The sequence below is a fragment of the Rhinatrema bivittatum genome, chromosome 9 (genome assembly GCF_901001135.1).
Source record: "Rhinatrema bivittatum chromosome 9, aRhiBiv1.1, whole genome shotgun sequence".
Classification (NCBI taxonomy): Eukaryota; Metazoa; Chordata; class Amphibia; order Gymnophiona; family Rhinatrematidae; genus Rhinatrema; species Rhinatrema bivittatum.
Genome location: NC_042623.1, coordinates 237,212,127 through 237,232,077, shown reverse-complemented (window position 1 = coordinate 237,232,077; position 19,951 = coordinate 237,212,127). Strand labels below are relative to the sequence as shown.

Sequence of the window (19,951 nt, the reverse complement as noted above, 5' to 3'; positions counted from 1 at the left end):
TTTTCATTCTCATACACTCACCCTTCTTTGCTATGGTTTGTTTTATGGTTGGCCAGGCAGTGAATCTGTGTTCCCTGTACGTACCAGGATCAGTCCAGGACACCTGGGTTGTGACTCCGCACCAGTAGATGGAGACAGACTAAAACTTGTGGGCGGAGCCATATATGCCCCTGTGCCAGTCACAGCCCCTCAGTCTTACTCTGTCTCCAGTAGATGGTGCAGGTCCGGTCACAGCTCCTCCCTGCCCTGATTCTGGTACTCCGTCAGGGTTGGTTTTTCTTTCCTTTGGGTTAGGCCAGGTTAGGCTTTTGGTTTTGTAATTGGAATTTTTTGCCAAATTGTCACTGACGTCCGTTTGCCCTGCCTCCCAGGGGGGTTGAGAGGTCCTGAGGGGACTACCCCCCCCCGGTTGAGGCCACTGCTAGGGTCGAGGACCCAGTTTTGCCATTTAGCAGTGTCAGGGGTGACACCGGGGAGCCCGGTTCACTCACCCCTGCTGGACTAGGGCTCCAGGACCGCGGACAGCGACAGGCTTTGTTTTTTGTAAAAAAAAAAAAAAAAAAAGTTTTGTCTGTTTTTTTGTTCCGGCTCTCTGTTCCTTGTGTCGCCGCTCTCGGGGGGGGCGCCGCTGACAGGGGGGAGGCCGTTCGCGCGACTTTTGTTTTCTTCATTTTGATTTCTGTTGCGGCCCTCTTCGCGCCGTTTCACCGGCATGCCTCGTGGCTCCGCTTGCCGAGCCTGCGGCTCGGCGCGCGCGCGTCTCTCTCGCGACGGTCTTTGCGCTTCCTGCATCCCGGGCGATGAAGGGTCGTCCGGGGCGTCTCGGGGGGCTCGTGTGCGGCGCGCGCGACCACCGCCGAGCGGGGGGGGGAGCGTTGGAGAAGCCCCAGGATTTGTTCCCGCTCAGCGCGGGAGTGGCGGCCATTTTAGCCACGGGCCGCGAAATGGCGCGGGAAGCGGCAGGGCCTGCGGCCTTGCCTCCGGCGCTGTCTCCTCAGCGGGACCCGGCGGGGGGGGGGTCCCTCGGGGGACCCGGGGTCCCCGGGGAGCCCAGCGGAGGCTGATTCGGGTTCCAGCTCTTTTTCAGAGGACTTTGCGCTTTTGCTGCGCAAAGTCCTGAAATGCAGGAAAAGTAAGGGCAAGCGCGGCCGGAGGGAGTCCCGCAGGGCTCCGCCGCTGAAGAAGTCCAACAGTGGGGCCCCGAGTGCTTCCAGGGGGAAACGTCCTCCGCGTGGCGTCCCACAGGAGGCGGACCTGGATTCCTCCACGGGGGCAGACACTGATGCCTCTGAAGAGCCACAAAAAGGGACCGATGACGTGGCAGGGGACGGATCCGCTCCAGCTGCAGCAGGAAAGGCGTCACAGGCAGCGGAGGGCGACGATCCCAAGGTGGTACGACTATTCCGTAGGGAAGAATTGCCACCTCTAATTCCAGCCATTCTCCAGGAACTGGGAATAGACCCCCCTCCTCCGGCGGTGGTTCGGCAAGAAGCGAACATGGATCCGGTCCTGTTGGGCCTCACGGGTCCGGCAGTGGCTTTTCCGTTCCATTTTTTCTTCGACGGACATCATGTTCCGGGAATGGGACACTCCGGAGTTAGGTTTGAAGGTCAGCAAGGCCATGGACAAGCTTTACCCTCTCCCGGAGGATGCGCTGGACCTTCTCAAGTTCCCCAAGGTGGATTCAGCGGTTTCGGCGGTAACCAAGAGATCTACTATTCCAGTTACGGGAGCGACAGCCCTTCGGGATCTTCAGGACAGGAAGCTGGAAGTACAGCTCAAGAAGATTTTTGAGGTTTCAGCGCTAGGAATTCGGGCCGCCATGTGTACGAATTTCGCTTTGAGAGCTAGCTTGCGCTGGGCTCAGGTCCTCCAAGCCAATGCGGATCTTTCGGCGGAGGAGGCAGCACAAGCGGATAAGTTGGAAGCGGCAATAGCATATGGTGCAGATGCACTCCACGATCTACTGCGCACTTCGTCTAGATCCCTGGTGGCGGCTGTCTCGGCGCGCCGCCTCCTGTGGCTCCGCAACTGGGCGGCGGATGGCTCTTCTAAGGCTCACCTCGGGGCGCTGCCTTTCAAGGGTAAGTTACTGTTTGGCAAGGAATTAGATGATTTAATGGCTTCCCTGGGGGAAAATAGGGCTTTCAGGTTGCCTGAAGATAGATCCAGGTCGCGGTCTTCCTTTGCATCCAGGTCCCGTTTTCGTGGGCCCAGGAAGGCGCGCCCTCAAAGGTCGTCGGGGCAATCGTACAGGTCTTCCTCCTCCCGTACCCCACAGTGGCGGCAGCAGCAGCAGTCTTTTCACCAGCAGTCCTTTCGTGGGAGGCGCTATGGTAGACCAGGGGGTGCCCTGGCCATCATGGCGCCCAAATCTTCACAATGAAAGGAGGTCGGCCCTTCTCCCGCCGCAGCCTCAGCACGCCGTTCCCAACGTCGGGGCGCGGTTGCTGTCGTTCTACGAGAGATGGGCCGGAATAACGTCGGACCAGTGGGTCCTCACCGTGATAAGACACGGCTACGCGTTAGATTTTGCTCGCACTCCAGTGGACAAGTTCCTTGTGTCACCCTGCAAGGCTCCCGAGAAGAAGGCGGCGGTGCTAGACACCATCCGCCGCCTAGAGGACTTGGGAGCCATCTCCCCCGTTCCGGTCGGCCAGCACGGCGAAGGCCGTTACTCCATTTACTTCATCGTACCAAAGAAGGACGGCACGTTCCGACCAATTCTGGATCTCAAAGGGGTGAACCGATGCCTTCGCGTTCCTCGCTTCAAAATGGAGACGATCCGGTCAGTCATCGCCGCGGTCCGGCCAGGCGAGTTCCTGGCCTCCCTGGACCTCACGGAGGCGTATCTTCACATAGGCATTCAGCCGTCGTTCCAACGCTTCCTCAGATTCTGCATTCTGGGCCGGCATTACCAGTTTCGGGCGCTCCCGTTTGGGCTCGCAACGGCCCCTCGTACATTCACGAAGGTGATGGTCGTGGTGGCGGCGCAACTGCGCCGAGAAGGTCTTCTGGTCCATCCTTATCTGGACGATTGGTTGATTCGGGCGAAGTCCGAGGATCAGTGTCGGATGGCGGTGGCCAGGGTCCTCCATCTGTTGCAGTCCCTGGGATGGGTGGTCAACTTCAGCAAGAGTCATCTGACACCCACGCAGTCCTTGGAATATCTGGGAGCTCTTTTCGACACGAAGCAGGGCAAGGTGTTTCTGTCGCTCGAAAGGAGGGGCAAACTGCTAACTCAGGTGCACCGCTTGTTGTCTCTTCGCCAGCCGCGGGTCTGCGACTACCTTACGGTCCTGGGGTCTATGGCTTCCACGCTGGCGCTGGTTCCCTGGGCGTTCGCTCATCTGCGACCCTTACAGTCATCCTTGCTTTCCCGTTGGAAGCCGGTCTCGGAGGACTTCCATTTACCGCTTCCTCTACTGGGACACGCGAGGTCCAGCCTGCGGTGGTGGCTGGATCCAAGTCACCTTTCCGCCGGAGTCTCTCTCCTGGTGCCCAGTTGGACAGTGGTGACCACGGATGCCAGCCTCTCCGGTTGGGGAGCGGTCTGCCTAGGGAGCTCAGTTCAAGGCCTGTGGTCAGTGTCGCAAGCCCAGTGGTCTATCAATCGCCTAGAGACCAGGGCGGTCCGTCTGGCTCTGCAGGCTTTTCTACCATTGCTGCGGGGAAAGGCAGTCCGAGTGTTGTCGGACAATGCGACCACCGTGGCATACATCAACCGGCAGGGGGGGGACACGGAGCCCCCAGGTGGCAGAAGAAGCTCAGCGCTTGATGGCCTGGTCGGAGCTACATCTCAGCAACCTCGCAGCGTCTCACATAGCGGGAGTCGACAACGTGCAGGCGGACTATCTCAGCCGTCATCGTCTGGATCCCGGAGAGTGGGAGCTGGGGGACGAAGCATTTCTTCTCATTTGCGAAACGTGGGGGGTGCCCCACATGGATCTGATGGCCACGTGGCACAACGCGAAGGCCCCGCGATTTTACAGTCGACGTCGAGAGCGGGGGGCAGAAGGCGTCGATGCGTTGGTGCTTCCCTGGCCTACGGATGTGCTGCTCTACGTGTTTCCCCCGTGGCCGATGATCGGCAAGATTCTACGGCGCATAGAGTTGCATCCGGCCAACGTGATCTTGGTGGCACCGGAGTGGCCTCGCCGGCCGTGGTTCGCAGACCTCGTACAACTGGCAGTAGCGGCACCCCTTCGGTTCCAGGGAATGGCGGCCCTACTCCATCAGGGCCCCGTCTGTTTGGAGGATCCGGATCACTTCTGTCTCGCGGCATGGCTTTTGAGAGGAATCGACTGAAGAGAAAAGGTTATTCAGATGCGGTGGTGGCCACGCTGCTGCGTTCCAGGAAGCAGTCGACGTCTTTGGCTTACGTCCGTGTCTGGGTAGTCTTTGAGGACTGGTGCGTGCAGCGCGGGGTGGTCCCCACTTCGGCTTCCGTCTCTGATGTTCTGGCGTTCCTCCAGGCGGGTCTGGCCAAAGGTCTGGCGTGCAGTTCCCTACGGGTCCAAGTGGCGGCGCTTGGGTGTTTGCGAGGTAAGTCTCTGGCGCTTCACCCGGATATTGCTCGTTTCCTTCGGGGTGCTAAGCACCTTCGCCCCCCGTTACGTCTTCCTTGTCCGGCTTGGAACCTCAATTGGGTTCTTTCCGCTCTATGCACGGCGCCGTTTGAGCCCTTGAAACGCGCAACTCTTAAGGATCTCACTTTAAAGACGGCATTCTTGGTGGCGATTGCCTCGGCACGGCGGGTTTCCGAGTTACAGGCCCTGTCTTGTAGGGAACCTTTCTTGCGTATCTCCGATTCGGGGGTTTCCTTACGGACGGTTCCTTCCTTTCTTCCGAAAGTGGTCTCGTCGTTTCATGTGAATCAATCGGTGGAGTTGCCCGCTTTTGCGTGCGGAGGCTCCTCTGTTACAGAAGAGAGGGAGTTACGGAAGCTTGACGTGCGGAGATCCCTTCTCCGATATCTGGAGGTCACTAATCCGTTTCGGGTCACAGATCATCTGTTTGTCCTCTTCTCTGGACCAAAGAAAGGAGCTGCAGCGTCCCGCACAACGATCGCTCGTTGGCTCAAGGAGGCCATTGGTTCAGCGTACTTGGTGAGGGGAAAACCTCTTCCTGTGGGGCTGCGGGCTCACTCGACTCGATCTCAAGCAGCGTCCTGGGCGGAAGCTTCTCAGGTGTCGCCTCAAGAGATTTGTAGGGCGGCCACCTGGAAGTCGTTGCATACTTTTATCCGGCATTACCGGCTGGATGTCCGGGCTACCGATTCCGGGGGTTTTGGAGAGAGGGTTCTCCGAGCGGGACTCTCTGCTTCCCACCCTCAGTAGGTTGCTCTGGTACATCCCAGGTGTCCTGGACTGATCCTGGTACGTACAGGGAAAGGAAAATTAGTTTCTTACCTGATAATTTTCGTTCCTGTAGTACCAAGGATCAGTCCAGGATCCCGCCCGCAGTGCTGCGCTGAAGTAACGGAGAGTCCGCTCTGTGTTTTTGATTTGCTCTGTTTCGCTTGTTCGCTCTCTCGGTTGGAGAGCCCGGTTCCAGAAGGGGTGTTTCTTCCCCGTTAGTTAGCGGTATCTAGTTTTGTTCACTTCTCTGGTTGTGTTCTACTTTGACATTCCGTAAGACTGAGGGGCTGTGACTGGCACAGGGGCATATATGGCTCCGCCCACAAGTTTTAGTCTGTCTCCATCTACTGGTGCGGAGTCACAACCCAGGTGTCCTGGACTGATCCTTGGTACTACAGGAACGAAAATTATCAGGTAAGAAACTAATTTTCCTTTCATGGGCAGAAAACATTTGGTTATGAATAAATCACAAATTCATAAAGGTGGAGGTTACTGTTTAAGGTGGAGGTCCCTTTCTCCATGGACAAGCAGGAACAAATGCAGCCACATAAGTCAGATGATGTCATCCCATTTGGGAGAGCTGATTTGTCCTGCTCTCTGTGGAGAACAGCTGTTACAAGTAAGCAACTTTGCTTTCCGCGACTTTCTAAAATTGTTGGTAGAAATTTTTGTTTTTGTAGATTATTGGAACATAAAATGTAATTGAACAGCTGCTCATTAAAATGTATGATACTGTGCAAACTGGTCCGCCTAGATCAGTCTCATGAAGCTGTGAGACGTCCGGATGCCTGTACATGGAGTTAGAATGAGGGACTGTGTTCTGGGAACTCAGCAGAGTTCCCGGGCTGATAGCTGAGACTCCGCCCACTAGTGACTTATTTATTTACGTGGTTATTTTGGGGTCCTTGGCTTGCTTCTTAGACCAGAAATAGAAGCTCTTGGCTGATTAATTCCCTTCAACTTTGCTGAGCAGTTCTGGATAAAAATACATTTTTAATTTAACAAACTGAAATAAAAGCAAAATGTAAATCCGTTTGTATCCCATCCTTGGGACGACTTGCATTCTGTACCCCTCTGTTTGTTTGCAAGTGGTCTTCGGTTGTGGGAACAAGAGGGGCTATCTGACTTGTATCCCGCATCCACGCTGCTGTTCTCTGATAATGCAAAAATCGCCCAAATGCATTGTCAGCATTTTTAAAACAAAACTTCCTATTTCTCCAGGATACCTCCTAAATACTGTGTGCGCTACTAGTGGCTGCCGTTTAGAGCTGGATTAATCCCATTTCTTTCCCCCCAGCCTTCATCTGTCTCCTGGGAGTCCTTTGGTAGAGGGGGGACACACCACAAGCGGCAGGGGCTTAGGAGTGTTGCTGTCTTCCTGCACTTCCATAGTATTTTGGTTTGGAAATTAATCTAACTGCTCCACTGGACTCCAGTAGCCAGGCACAGACAAGATTGTTGCTCAGTCAATGGCTTTGCTCTTTGCCTGTCAGTATGGAAAGCAGTTCAGAAGAGCAAACGATCATCCACTGTGGGTTAGATTGTTCCATTGTAGCAGAATGTCAGCTTTGATTGTAAATTCAGCTGTCTAAACATTCCCAATATTGAGTGAGTAGAAAAGGCTAAGAAGTTTACTGGGCCAGGAGTAGTAATCATGAAAAATTAATTCACTCCAAGCTCTCTGGTTCCAGGTAGACTTCAAGCTTGCAGATTCCCTCTGGCAAAACGAACCTCTGTTACTTTACCAGCAGCCCTGCACAGGTTCATCCCAGATCCCCGTGATTTCTGTTCAAGGGATGTGTTCTTAGCCAGGGTGTTATCGCAGAGTTAGATTGGTATAGCAGACATGTGCCATTCTACAGTATTTAGATAGCTCTAACATTCACTGGGCTTGGAACTTGGATGTTTTTCAGCCAGTACAATTGATGGTTTTTAACCTGTAATTTAATAAAACCTTCTTACAAATGTATTAAAAGAGAAGTTCGTTCTCTGTGGTGATAAACAAAACAAAAAAAAAATCCTTTTGTACATTGGTGCAAATTTGCAATGTATGGTACTGAGAGCCTCTGCATGAGCCCCCAGTATTATATGTTTTAGATCTGCAGGCCCACTGGCTACTGCTGCCAGCCACATGCAGGGTGTGTTCTGAAATATTTAGCTAGCTGAGATACTTTCTCTGTTGTGGCATTCATAGCCATTTTTAACCAGTTTTGCATTCAGGTGGCATTTCCTAATACTTCTGCTTCATCAAATGATATCTCTGCTGTCTCTCCTAAACTCTGAAATTAACAGCTTGAAATAATTCTGTTTGTTTTTAGACCCATATTGCAAACCGAGAAACGGCAGTATTACAGTCTGTGGACAACCTGGACACCCTCTCCGCTGTCATAGAGTGTCAGCAGCCTGAAGCAGATCTGTACAGGTACATCCCAGCAGTTAGGATTTTAGCAGGTTAGTGCAGCAGGGTGAGAACCAGGGAAGCCTGTGTTCAGATCCCAATGCTGCTCTTGTGACCTTGGGCAAGTCATTTCACATTCCATTGCCTCACGTATCAACTTAGATTGTGAGTCCTCTGGGGACAGGAAAATACCTACTGTACCTCAGTGTAACTCACCTACGGGCCGATACAGTACAGTGTGCTCTGACGGAGCGCACTGTTAACCTGCCATTGGACACACGTTTTCCCTTACTCCTTATTCAGTAAGGGGCGGCAAACGCGTGTCCAACCCGCCGAACCTAATAGCGCCCTCAGCATGCAAATGCATGTTGATGGCCCTATTAGGTATTCGCGCACGATTCAGTAAGTAAAATGTGCAGCCAAGCCGCACATTTTACTTTCAGAAATTAGCGCCTACCCAAAGGTAGGCGCTAATTTCTTCGGGCACCGGGAAAGTGCACAGAAAAGCAGTAAAAACTGCTTTTCTGTGCACCCTCCGACTTAATATCATGGCGATATTAAGTCAGAGGTCCCAAAACTTTCCAAAAGTAAAAAAAAAATAAATTTTAAGTCGGCCCGCGGCTGTCGGGTCGAAAACCGGACGCTCAATTTTGCCGGCGTCCGGTTTCCGAGCCCATGGCTGTCAGCAGGCTGACAGCCGCTGCTCTGGGCCAAAAGGAGGCGCTAGGGACGCGCTAGTGTCCCTAGCGCCTCCTTTTGCCCATTTCTACCGCCGGGCCTCATTTAAATACTGAATCGCGCGCACAGGTGAGTGGCCTGTGCACGCGCCAGGAGAGCGGGCGTTTGCCCGCTCTCCCGCGGACTTTACTGAATCGTCCCGCTAGTGAGCTACCAATGCAGAGGCATGAGCTAAATCCAAAAATAAATGTTTTTTTCCAAAATCCATCCCATATCTTCTTGGTTCCTCTCCATAGCTTGGTTATATTAAGCTGAAGCCCAGCACAAATCAGACTTGTACATTAACCATTATTGCTGTCAAACTGTTCTGTAATAATTAACCATTTCTGTAGCAAATGTATTGCCCTCCCTCTTTGTAGGATTGCAGGTAGCTTAAGCAATTCTAGATAATTCATGGACCGTGCCAGTGATCAGATTTTAAAGTGCGGTTGACAGCACGTTTCACTGTGCAGTCATTCAATCTCAGATGAGGTCTTCACCACTTTCAGACAGGCTTGATCAGCTGCTCATATTGGCCTGTCCTCTCTGCAGGGAAAAACTCCCTATGAACTTATGACTCTTCTATGGCTTCTTCAGGATTGCCTTTCTCATAGTCTCATTTAGTTTTCTGTTTCATTGAAATACCCAGCGCTTCCTGTGAATTTGCAGAGGACATGTTCAGATATTTTGTAAGGTCCTGTGGCACTTTTCTCTCTTACACTGTGATGCCCAAAATTGAATCCTACTGGAAGGTTTATAAAGTACTTCTAGTGTCCCATTAAAACCTTTCTTTTTGATGAGGTGCACAAATGCTTTTTGTCGTCCAGTTTAGTCTATACTAAATGAGTTCATAAACTTGGAAGCATTGGCGGCAGCAGCTGATAAATATTTTATGAGGTGGAAAATGTTTCCGAAATTAACTTGCTCCTGACAAGATCATGTTTTGTCTTCTTTTCAGGTTTATTGGGAGAATAACTATGACTCAGCACACAGAGGAAATAGTAAGGTAAGGAGAGAGTGATTCTGGCCTGTAATCAGAGATATTTCAGATTATTTTGCTTCATGAGGCAGATCCAGGTTGTGTCCTGATTATTTTGCAGGGTTGACAGCTTCTACCCAGTAGGGATAACTTCATTGTTTAGTGGTCATCCCATCTGTAGTCCTCAACCAAAAAACAAAATTTACATAGTAACATAGTAATGATATCAGAAAGACCAAATGGCCCATCCAGTCGTATCAGCAAATTTCTTATGGTAGTAACTGCCGCTTTGAGCAGGTTACCCCCATGTTTGTGTTAAGGGTAGTAACCGCTGCTCTGAGCAGGTTACCCCCATGTTTGTGTTAAGGATAGTTACTGCCGCTCTGAGCAGGTAACCCCCATGTTTGTGTTAAGGGTAGTAACCGCCGCTCTGAGCAGGTTACCCCCATGTTTGTGTTAAGGGTAACTGGCACTGCCACTCAGTGCCAGTTACGCCCAAGCCGTATGTTAAAGGTAGCTATATTTATAATCCAAACCAAGCAACTATCAAACCCATAACAAAATTATTGCTAGCCTGAATGTGCTTTGCTTTTGGACTTGGCAACAGAAGCAGTTCTGTGCTTTATCCCTAATGTCTGTGTATCAGTACACCAGATCGTAAAATTCAGGGCCCAGCATTGGCTACATTTGAATATAATCTCCCCCCATCATCAAAGCGGAGCGTGATGTTGCCGCAAAAGTATTAAGGTTTATTGCTTAAAGGTTCTAATCCCCCATGCCCTCTGGTAAGGGTACTAACTGCCACTCCTACAGGTTACCCCCCATGCACCCTTTTCTTCATTTTCAACCTCTAGCCTTTAGGGATCCGCAGGGTTTATCTGCCTTTACTGTTTTCATCCTCAACCTCTTGCGGAAGGGCATTGCAGGCCTTCACCATCCTCTCCGTAAAGAAATATTTACACACACTTACACACACACTTTACCAATGGGCCAAGGCAAATTAAAAAAAAATATATATATATAGAATTGGAACACGTTTTTTTGGCAGCTGCACTGCTCTTATTTGGTCTCCCAGGCTCCAGGGTTTATTTTCACAGCCTCCCCTCCTTGTTCAGCATGGCGATGCCGCGCGCTTTCGCCTGCAAATCCTGTGGGGAGCCTGCAGCACGGCTCTCCAGAGATAGCCTCTGCTCCCAGTGTCTTCCTGGGGGTGCTCCCGGAGGATAGGCCAAAAGCTTCCAGAGGTTTCGGCCCTTCCCGGTCACATTTTTGGGGACAGCGCCATTTTCGCCAGTCTAAGCCGGCTCCGTTTGGCCAAAGATGGTCGTCCGGCAGGTCGCATTCCTTTCGTGGCCGTAGACCCGCCCAAAACGGCGATGCCACAGGGGCGACGGGAGTCAAGTCCTCCCAATGAAATAGCGCCGGCCCACTCCCCTGTTCCAGTCGTTGGGGGGGTGCGGCTGTCCCTGTTTTACGAGGAGTGGGTCAAAATAAAGTCAGACCTTTGGGTTCTAAACATTATAGAACACGGCTATGCCTTAGATTTTGCTTGTCCCTTACACAATCTATTTCTGGTGTCACCCTGCTGGTCTCTAGAGAAAAGGCGCCAGGTGTCTCTCACGTTTTGCCGGTTGTTGGACCTCAGGGCGGTCATTCCGGTTCCTCTGAACGAACTTCCAACCGGCAGGTATTCGATTTATTTTCTGATTCCGAAGAAGGAAGGGTCCTTCCGTCCGATTTTAGATCTGAAGAATGTCAACAGAGCTCTGAGTGCCCCATTTTCCTATGGAGATGCTATGTTCCAAAATTGCCTCCGTCAGAGCAGGGGAGTTTTAGCATCCCTCAATTTGACAGAAGGTACCTAAACATTGCAATTCAGAAAGACCATCAGCGATATCTCTGGTTTATGGTCCTCGGCAAGCAGTACCAGTTTCAGGCACTTCCCTTTGGGCTGGTGACCACTCCGCGCACATTTACCAAGGTGATGGTGGTTGTGGCGGCGGCTCTCCATTGCCAGGGGATCCTGGTCCATCCCTACTGGACAACTGGCTCATTCGAGCGAAGTCGAAGGAACTATGCGAGGCTGCGGTCGCCAGGGAGGTGCAGACACTTCACGCTCTGGGTTGAATCATCAATTCAGACAAGAGCCAGTTGTCCCCTGCCCAAGTCCTGGATTTTTTGGAGCGAGATTCGATACTCTGATTGGGAAAAGTCTTCCTGATGCAGGATCGGATAGACAAACTCATGTTGTAAGTTTGGTGTCTCTTGTCCCTGCCAGTTCCCAGGGCGTGGGACTATTTACAGGTTCTTCGTTCTATGGCGTCTACTCTGGAGTTGGTCCCATGGGCTTTCGCTCATATGAGGCCATTGCAAAGGGCTTTACTCATATTGGGACCCCAAGCGGAAGCTATTCAAGTTCCCTTACCCCTCCAGGAACCGGCCAGGACCAGCCTAGCTTGGTGGCTTTTGGACCAGAATCCCTTCCCTCCATAGGGCCACCGCCACCACCACCATAACTTTGGTGAGGGTGTGAGGAGCGGTCGCCAGGCCAAATGGCAGGGCCTGGAACTGGAAATGCTGCCCTAAAATCTTGAAGCGGAGGAAGCGCTGATGCTCCTACAGGATGGGGATATGAAGATAAGCCTCTTTCAAGTCCAAGGATGTGAGGAACTCTCCCCGGTGTACCGTGGCACTCACTGAGCGCTGGGTTTCCATTCTGAAGTGTGGTATCTTGAGTCCTGTTGACCATCTTGGGGACTACAAAGTAGACGGAATAATGGCCAAACCCTTGTTCCGGCACCGGGAGAATGGCACCCAAATCCAGGAGCCGATCCAGTGTTTGTCGCACTGCGCACTGTTTGATGAGACCGCACGGAGAGAAGACAAACCTGTCTCTGAGAGGTCGAGAAAATTCTAAAGCAAAACCGTGCCGTAGAATATCCAAGACCCACCGGTCTGAGGTGATTTTGATCCACTCCTCGTAGAAGAGGGAAAGATGTCCTCCTATCCTGGGAACTGAAGAATGGACCGGCAACATTTCATTGGGTAGATGTAGCAGAAGGAGGAGTTCCGAGCCGGTCTCCGGCCTCGAAAGGAATGAGACCTGGACTGCGACCTCGAAGAGGGAGTCCTGTGAGGCACCGGTCTAGTCTAACGACAACGCCATTGGCCTCTGAACCGGGTCCGCGTAATGGCGATCTTCCGGCAATTTATGCACCTTATTCTCTCCAAGCGATTTAATGATCTGGTCCAACTCGTCTGGGGCGGACCCATCAATGTCCCCGTCTGCATCCCCAAGGAGAAGGTCCTGTGACCCAGGGTCTGGCAGATTAGGAGCTAAAGATCCCAAGGAATTAACAGCTGTCTGTCCTGACTGTCCCCTAGAGGGATCCAACACCTCTGATGGCCTGGGGACCTTTGCTGGTATAAGTCCCTTCTCCTGCCATTCAGCCTCCACTTCTAAAAAAAAAAAAAAAAAAGCTTTGTGCATTAAAATAACAAACTTAGAAGAAAAGGCCTGCTGTCTCTTTAAAGGCCCCCTGGGGGAGGGGCCGCATCGGGAGGAGAGGCAGGCTCTAGGTCAGCCGGTTGCACAGGGCTTAAATTAGGTGTAATAAAAGTACAACATCAGTAGGAAAATGAGAATTCCCTTCCCCCATCTGGCCAAGAAACAGGTGCAGCAGGCTGGCTCTCCACATGTGGATACAAAATGGCAATCCAGGCATCGGGAGGGAGGGAGGGAGGGGGTGAGGAGTTGCTGTGGGAACAGCAAAGTCCTTCTGTGCCTGGCTGCTGCGAGCAGGAGAGAGAGAAAACGGCTCTCCACTCCTTCCCCCATAAGCTGCCAGTCCTTGTACAGGGTACTGATTAAAAGAAAGTAAAAACCTTTCCTCTTTTTCCTTTATCTTTTCCCCTCCAGCCTAAAGTGACAGAGGGATTTTACTTCTCTGACTAGACCCCTGAGGTATGAGACTTCTCAGGGGTCTCCACGGGGAAGGGACTGGACCACTCAGCTCCTCACAGGAAGAAGAAATTCAGCGCTGCTACCTGTCAGAAACGACCCGCTCTCCCGTTCAGTCAGAGGAATGGTGCGTCTCTGCAACTGTTAGGCTGCCCCGAGGAAGAAACGGCATCTCAGGGCAGCAGGGGGTTGTGGGGGAGAAGTTGGACCACCAACATTCACCCCTAAGGCAGCTGAAATACTGGCTGTAAGAAATAAGTAAACACTTACCCCAAAAACAACAGAATAACATAAGACGGAATGTACAAAACAGATCTGTCACTGAAAACAAAGTTCTGCCTGCAAGTCTCCAGAGAAGCTGAACACAGGCTTATTTTTTTTTTTTAAACTTTATAACTGATCCATCCAAGGAAAGAATTGGAGGAAAACAAAGAATAGAGAAATTCTGTAAACTATCCTCTAAATGAACTGGGGAACTGAAGGTGCAACTGCCATCTGCTGGAGTCAGAGAAATACTGAAGGTTTACAGAGGGTGCACCAGTTGTGAGGGATCGCCCTCTCAGTTTTTGCTCTGACTCCATCTGCTAGAAGTGGGACATAACCCACGGTCTGAACTGATCCTGGTATGTACAGGGAATAATGAATTTTGCTTGTCGGATCATTTGTTTGTTCTCTGGAATGGTCCAAAGAAGTGGTCCAAGGCTACGAAGACAACGATCGCTAGGTGGCTGAAAGACGCTATAGTGGCGGCGTATATAGGGGCAGGCCAACAGCCTCCGGTGGGTATCAGGGCCCACTCTCTTCATGCGCAAGCAGCATCTTGGGCAGAAAGCCAGTCTGTTTCGCCCCAGGAGATTTGCCGTGCAGCGACCTGGAAATCCTTGCATACTTTTGCTGGCACTATCGTTTGAATCTGTTGACGTCCTCTGGTTCGTTTGGCAATTAGGGTCCTTCGAGCAGGGATATCCAGGGCCCACCCTATGTAGGGAAGCTTTCGTACATCCCACCATCTGGACTGATCCGGGTACGTACAGGGAAAAGAAAATTATTCCTTACCTGCTAATTTTCGTTCCTGTAGTACCACGAATCAGTCCAGATGCCCTCCCTAAGAATATATGGGTTTTTTTTTCTGGGATCTACTGTCTTCCTGCTCGAATACTTTTGCATACTTTTGAAATTGCCTTTCTGCTCACATAAGTCTGTTGTAACCTATGTAATGGTTCCTTTTGCAAGTTTGCCTGTTGGCGCCTGTTGTGTATTCATATTCACGGTTCAAAGTTAAACGTGTTTGATTTCCTTGATCCATCTGTTCTCTCCTGCTTTGATATTCTTCATACTGGAGATTGACAGAGGGTGCACTGATTTATAAAGCAGCACCCTTCGAAGCTTTGTCTGACTCCATCTGCTGGACGAGGGACAGATCCGTAGTACTACAGGAACTACAGGAACGAAAATTAGCAGGTAAGAATAATTTTCTTTTCAGAACTATTAGTAAAAACTTGTAACCTATCATTACAATCATCTGATGTACCTGAAGATTGGAAGATGGCCAATGTAACCCCTATATTTAAAAAGGGATCCAGGGGTGATCCAGGAAACTATAGACTGGTGAGCCTGACTTCAGTGCCAGGAAAAATCATGGAAACTGTTATAAAGAATAAAATCAGAAAACATTTAGATAGACATGATTTGATGGGACACAGCCAACATGGATTTACCAAAGGGAAGTCTTGCCTCACAAATCTACATTTATTTTGAAGGGATGAATAAACATGTGGACAAAGGTGAACCGGTTGATGTGGTGTATTTGGATTTTCAGAATGCATACAACAAAGACCACATGAGAGGCTTCTAAGAAAACCAAAAAGTCATGGGATAGGAGGTGATGTTCTTTTCAGGATTGTAAGTTGGTTACAAGAGTTGGAAACAGAGAGTAGGATTAAATGGTCAGTTTTCTCAGTGGAAAAGGGTAAACAATGGAGTGCCTCAGGGATCTGTATTTGGACCAGTGCTTTTTAATATATTTATAAATGATCTGGAAAGGGTTACGATGAGTGAGGTGATCAAATTTGCGGATGACACAAAATTATGCAGAGTAGTTAAATCTCAAGCGGATTGTGATAAATTGCAGGAGGATCTTGCGAGACTGGAAGATTGGGCTTCCAAATGGCAGATGAAATTTAATGTGGACAAGGGCAAAGTGATGCATATAAGGAAAAATAACCCTTGCTGTAGTTAGGAGTTACCACCCAGGAAAGAGATCTAGGAGTCATAGTGGATAATACATTGAAATCATCGTCCCAGTATGCTGTGGCGATCAAAAAAGCAAACAGAATGTTAGGAATTATTAGGAAGGCAATGGAAAATAAAACAGAGGATGTCATAATGCCTCTATCACTCCATGGTGAAGACTGCACCTTGAATACTGTGTGCAATTCTGGTCACCGCATCTCAAAAAAGATATAGCTACACTGGAGAAAGTGCAGAGAAGGGCAACCAAAATAAGGGGCATGGAACGGCTGCCCTATGAGGAAAGGCTAAAGAAGTTAGGACTGTTCAGTTTGGAGAAGAGACGACTGAGGGGGGATATGATAGAAGTCCACAAAATCATGAAATGATTTGAACAAGTTAATGTAAATCGGTTACTCTCTCAGATAATAGAAGGACCAGGGGGCACTCCATGAAGTTAGCAAGTAGCTCATTTAAAACAAATCAAAGAAAATTCTTTTTCACTCAGCGCATAGTTAAGTCTGGAATTCATTGCCAGAGGATGTGGTTACAGCAGTTAGTGTAACTGGGTTTAAAAAAGGTTTGGATAAGTTCCTAGAGGATAAATCCATAAACTGTTATTATGGTAATTAATAAGCTATAGTAACGTGATCTATCTAATGTTTGGGTATTTGCCAGGTACTTGTGACTTGGATTGACCAACAGATACTGGGTTGATGGACCCTTGGTCTGACCCAGTATGACATAAGAACATGCCATACTGGGTCAGACCAAGGGTCCATTAAGCCCAGCATCCTGTTTCCAACAGTGGCCAATCCAGGCCATAAGAACCTGGCAACCCAAAATCTAAGTCTATTCCATTTTTTTTATGTTCTTATGACTGAGGTTGCAGTGGTGCTAGGCCACTCAGTCTCCAAGACAGCATCCGAGTCACTCCGTCTCTCCAAAATTCATTGTCCTGGTGGCAGGTATTTTCAAGTCTGGAATGGGGGATCTCGTTTCAAGGTCTCCCTACCACCCTGGGGTCGAAGCTCATGTAGATGGGCTCAGCACGCAGGGTCTCTGGTCCGCTCCAGAATGCTCTAGTCAAATCAGTTTCCTGGAGCTTCGGACGATCAGATACATACTATGGATTTTCAGAGATTGGCTGTCCAATAAAGTTGTCCTGATCTAGACCGACAACAGGTAGCCATGTGGTATGTCAACAAACAGGGAGGCACGGGATTGTATGTCCTGTGTCAGGAAGCGGTCCAGATCTGGTGATGGGGTTGGGGCTCAGGGCCATGCACCTGGCTGGGACTGAGAACATGGTAGTAGACAGGCTGAGTCAAGTCTTCAGACCCCATGAGTGGTCCCTGGATCAGGGGGTAGTGAATTGGATATTCCGCCTCTGAGGGAGCCTGGACGTAGATCTGTTCACATCCCCCTTGCAACAGGAAAGTGACTCGGTTCTGCTCCCTGTACAGGTCAGACAGCCAACCAGCCTCAAACACCTTTGCCTGTCATTGGGGCAAGGGTCTTCTATACATAAGAACATAAGAAATTGCCATGCTGGGTCAGACCTAGGGGCCATCAAGCCCAGCATCCTGTTTCCAACAGAGGCCAAACCAGGCCACAAGAATCTGGAAATTACCCAAACACTAAGAAGATCCCATGCTACTGATGCAATTAATAGCAGTGGCTATTCCCTAAGTAAACTTGATTAAAAGCCGTTAATGGACTTCTCCAAGAACTTATCCAAACCTTTTTTGAACATACACATATCCTCCGATTTCCTTATTGGCGATGACTCTTGAAGCTTCGTGAGGACAGGGGTACTATGATCCTCATAGCCCCTTATTGGCTGAGACTGGTCTGGTTTCCACTCCTATGAGAGTTGTCCATGCAGAGACCGGTCAGTCTGGGAACTTCCCCAGATCTCATCACGCAAGATCAAGGCAGGCTATGGCAATCCAACCTGCAGGGCCTGTTGCTCACAGCCTGGATGTTGAGAGGTTAATCCAGCAGCTGCTTGATCTTTCAGAGGATGTGTCTTGGGTCCTGGTGGCTTCTAGAAATCCTTCCTCTAGAAAGTCCTATGGACTGAAGTGGAGGAGAATTTCCGTGTGTTGTGAGGCTCTAGATCCGTTCTCCTGCCCCACACAAAAACTGATTACCTTCTATACCTATCGGAGGCTGGCTTAAAGACCAACTCCGTTAGAATTCATCTTAGTGCAGTTGGCGCATTCTACCAAGGTGTAGACGGTATGCCCATCTCTGTACAGCCAATAGTTATACGATTCATGCAAGGTCTGCTTCAATTGAAGCCTCCCCTAAGGCCTCCCACTGTGTCGTGGTACCTCAGCGTGGCATTAGCTCAGCTGATGAAAGCTCCTTTTGAGCCGCTGCGCACCTGTGACATGAAGTACCTGAACTGGAAGGTCATATTTTTGGTGACAGTCACCTCAGAGTGCAGGGTCAATGAGCTCCAAGCCTTATCCACCTTACACTGTTTTATCATGACAGGATGGTCTTGCCTAAGTTCTTGTCTAAGAGGGTGACAGACTTCCATCTTAACCAGTCCGTCATCCTGCCAACGTTCTTTCCCAGGCCTCATTCACACCAAGGCGAACGAGCATTGCACAGTTTGGACTACAGGCAAGCTTTAGCCTTCTACCTGGAGCAGATAGATACAGTCCACCTAACTTTTTATGTCTTTTGATAGAATAGGTTGGGCATTGCCGTTGCCAAACAGACACTATCAATTGGCTAGAAGATTGCATCTCCTTCTGTTATGCCGAGGCGGGATTGTATCTTGGGGGTCATGTCAAGGCTCATTCTCTCAGAGCCATGGCAGTGTAGGTGGCCCACTTGCGAGCAGTTCCCATGGAGGTGATTTGCAAAGCTGTAACGTGGAGTTCTCTCACCGCATTCACATCTCACCATTGTCTGGATAGGGATAGCTGATACAACAGTAGGATCGACCGCTCTGTCCTTCGGAAACTGAGGTGTAGAACTCAACTTTCCCTGACTCGGGCTCGTTATTTGGGTTCAGGCTGTCTCCCCCCTCTGTTACCAACAGCACTATTGTTGTGCCCATTGGCACCTGGTTAGGTGTCCGTTGATCCCCTTTTGTGTTGGGGAGCAGCCTGCAGCTAGGGATTCTCCCATCTGTGAGGACTAGCATCCTGCTTGTCCTCAGAGAAAGTAGAGTTGCTTACTTGTAACAAGTGTTCTCTGAGGATATCAGGATGTTAATCCTCACAAAACCCCCCTGCTACCCTGTGGAGTTGGATTTCTCCAAATTTTTTTTTTAATTATAATTCTGTGATACAAGACTGGAGAGGGATCCCACGTGGATGCATGGCATAGGGCATGCTCAATGTGCCTAGTCAAAGTTCTTGAAACTCTGACATAAGTTTTCTGCATCAGGGCTCCATCTGATGATGTCATCCATGTCTGAGAAATAACATCCTGCTGTCCTCTGAGAACATCTGTTACAGGTCAGCAACTCTGCTTTCTGTCAGGAAAAAAGGTAGTGTTCCTGGTCTTGACCTGGTGTCTACTTGGCTTGGGGCCACAACATCAGTGAAAGAAGAGTTGCATTCTGGCAGGTGCCACAATTACCAAAGGTCAGATTCTGGAAATAGCATCTATTAGTGGCTCCAGGAAGTTGCTGTAAAACTTGCCTTATGGCTTCATGGTGCAGATCAAATGACAAAGTGTGGAGAAGAGTGTAAATGAGTGACAAAATTCTTCCCTCTCCACCCCCCTTTTCATCCCATCTTTAAATCACTTCACACTTTAATTCAAATTAGAACCTTATTTATTTATCACCTATAGATTCCAAGGTAAGACTTGCATTTAACATCTATCTTTTCTTCAGTTTAACATCCCTCCGCCTTGAGCAACATTTGTAGATGGCAAAGTGGTTTCTAAATCCTTAAATTAGGTCATTGGAGCTCTACTCTTTGCAGTTTTATTTTTCCTGAAGCATTTTTTATTTCAGCAGTTTGAATTCTTAATCTGCTAGTTGATCTAGGAAGTACACCAGGAGCACTTAATATTGACATGCCCCTTCCAATTAATTTAAGCATATTTTGTTTGTATATTGAATGCCGGTCCTTGGCGCTTGAAAAGTTTTGTGGGGCGTGGCTGACTGCCAGTCACAGTCCCACCAACTTCAGTTTGAAGCCACGTACATCTGCTTCCCATTTCTCCCTGGCACTTGCAGAACGGTATCAAAGAAAAACCCAACACTATGGTTGATGGCTTGTAGCCCTCATACATGTTAGTTCCATGTAGATGAGGCTATTAGCTATTACTGC

The 19,951-nt window shown here is 49.7% G+C and overlaps 1 protein-coding gene across 4 annotated transcripts in view; it reads left to right on the top strand.

Annotated features, from left to right (window-relative positions):
* Positions 1–19,951, top strand: part of ATP11B (ATPase phospholipid transporting 11B (putative)) — a 293,818-nt gene that overhangs the window by 67,806 nt on the left and 206,061 nt on the right. For all 4 annotated transcript variants that reach the window (XM_029616746.1, XM_029616747.1, XM_029616745.1 and 1 more), the window contains exons 7-8: positions 7,679–7,782; positions 9,434–9,481. In XM_029616746.1, coding sequence (XP_029472606.1) covers positions 7,679–7,782; positions 9,434–9,481 — 152 coding nt within the window. The remainder of the gene's footprint in view (positions 1–7,678; positions 7,783–9,433; positions 9,482–19,951) is intronic.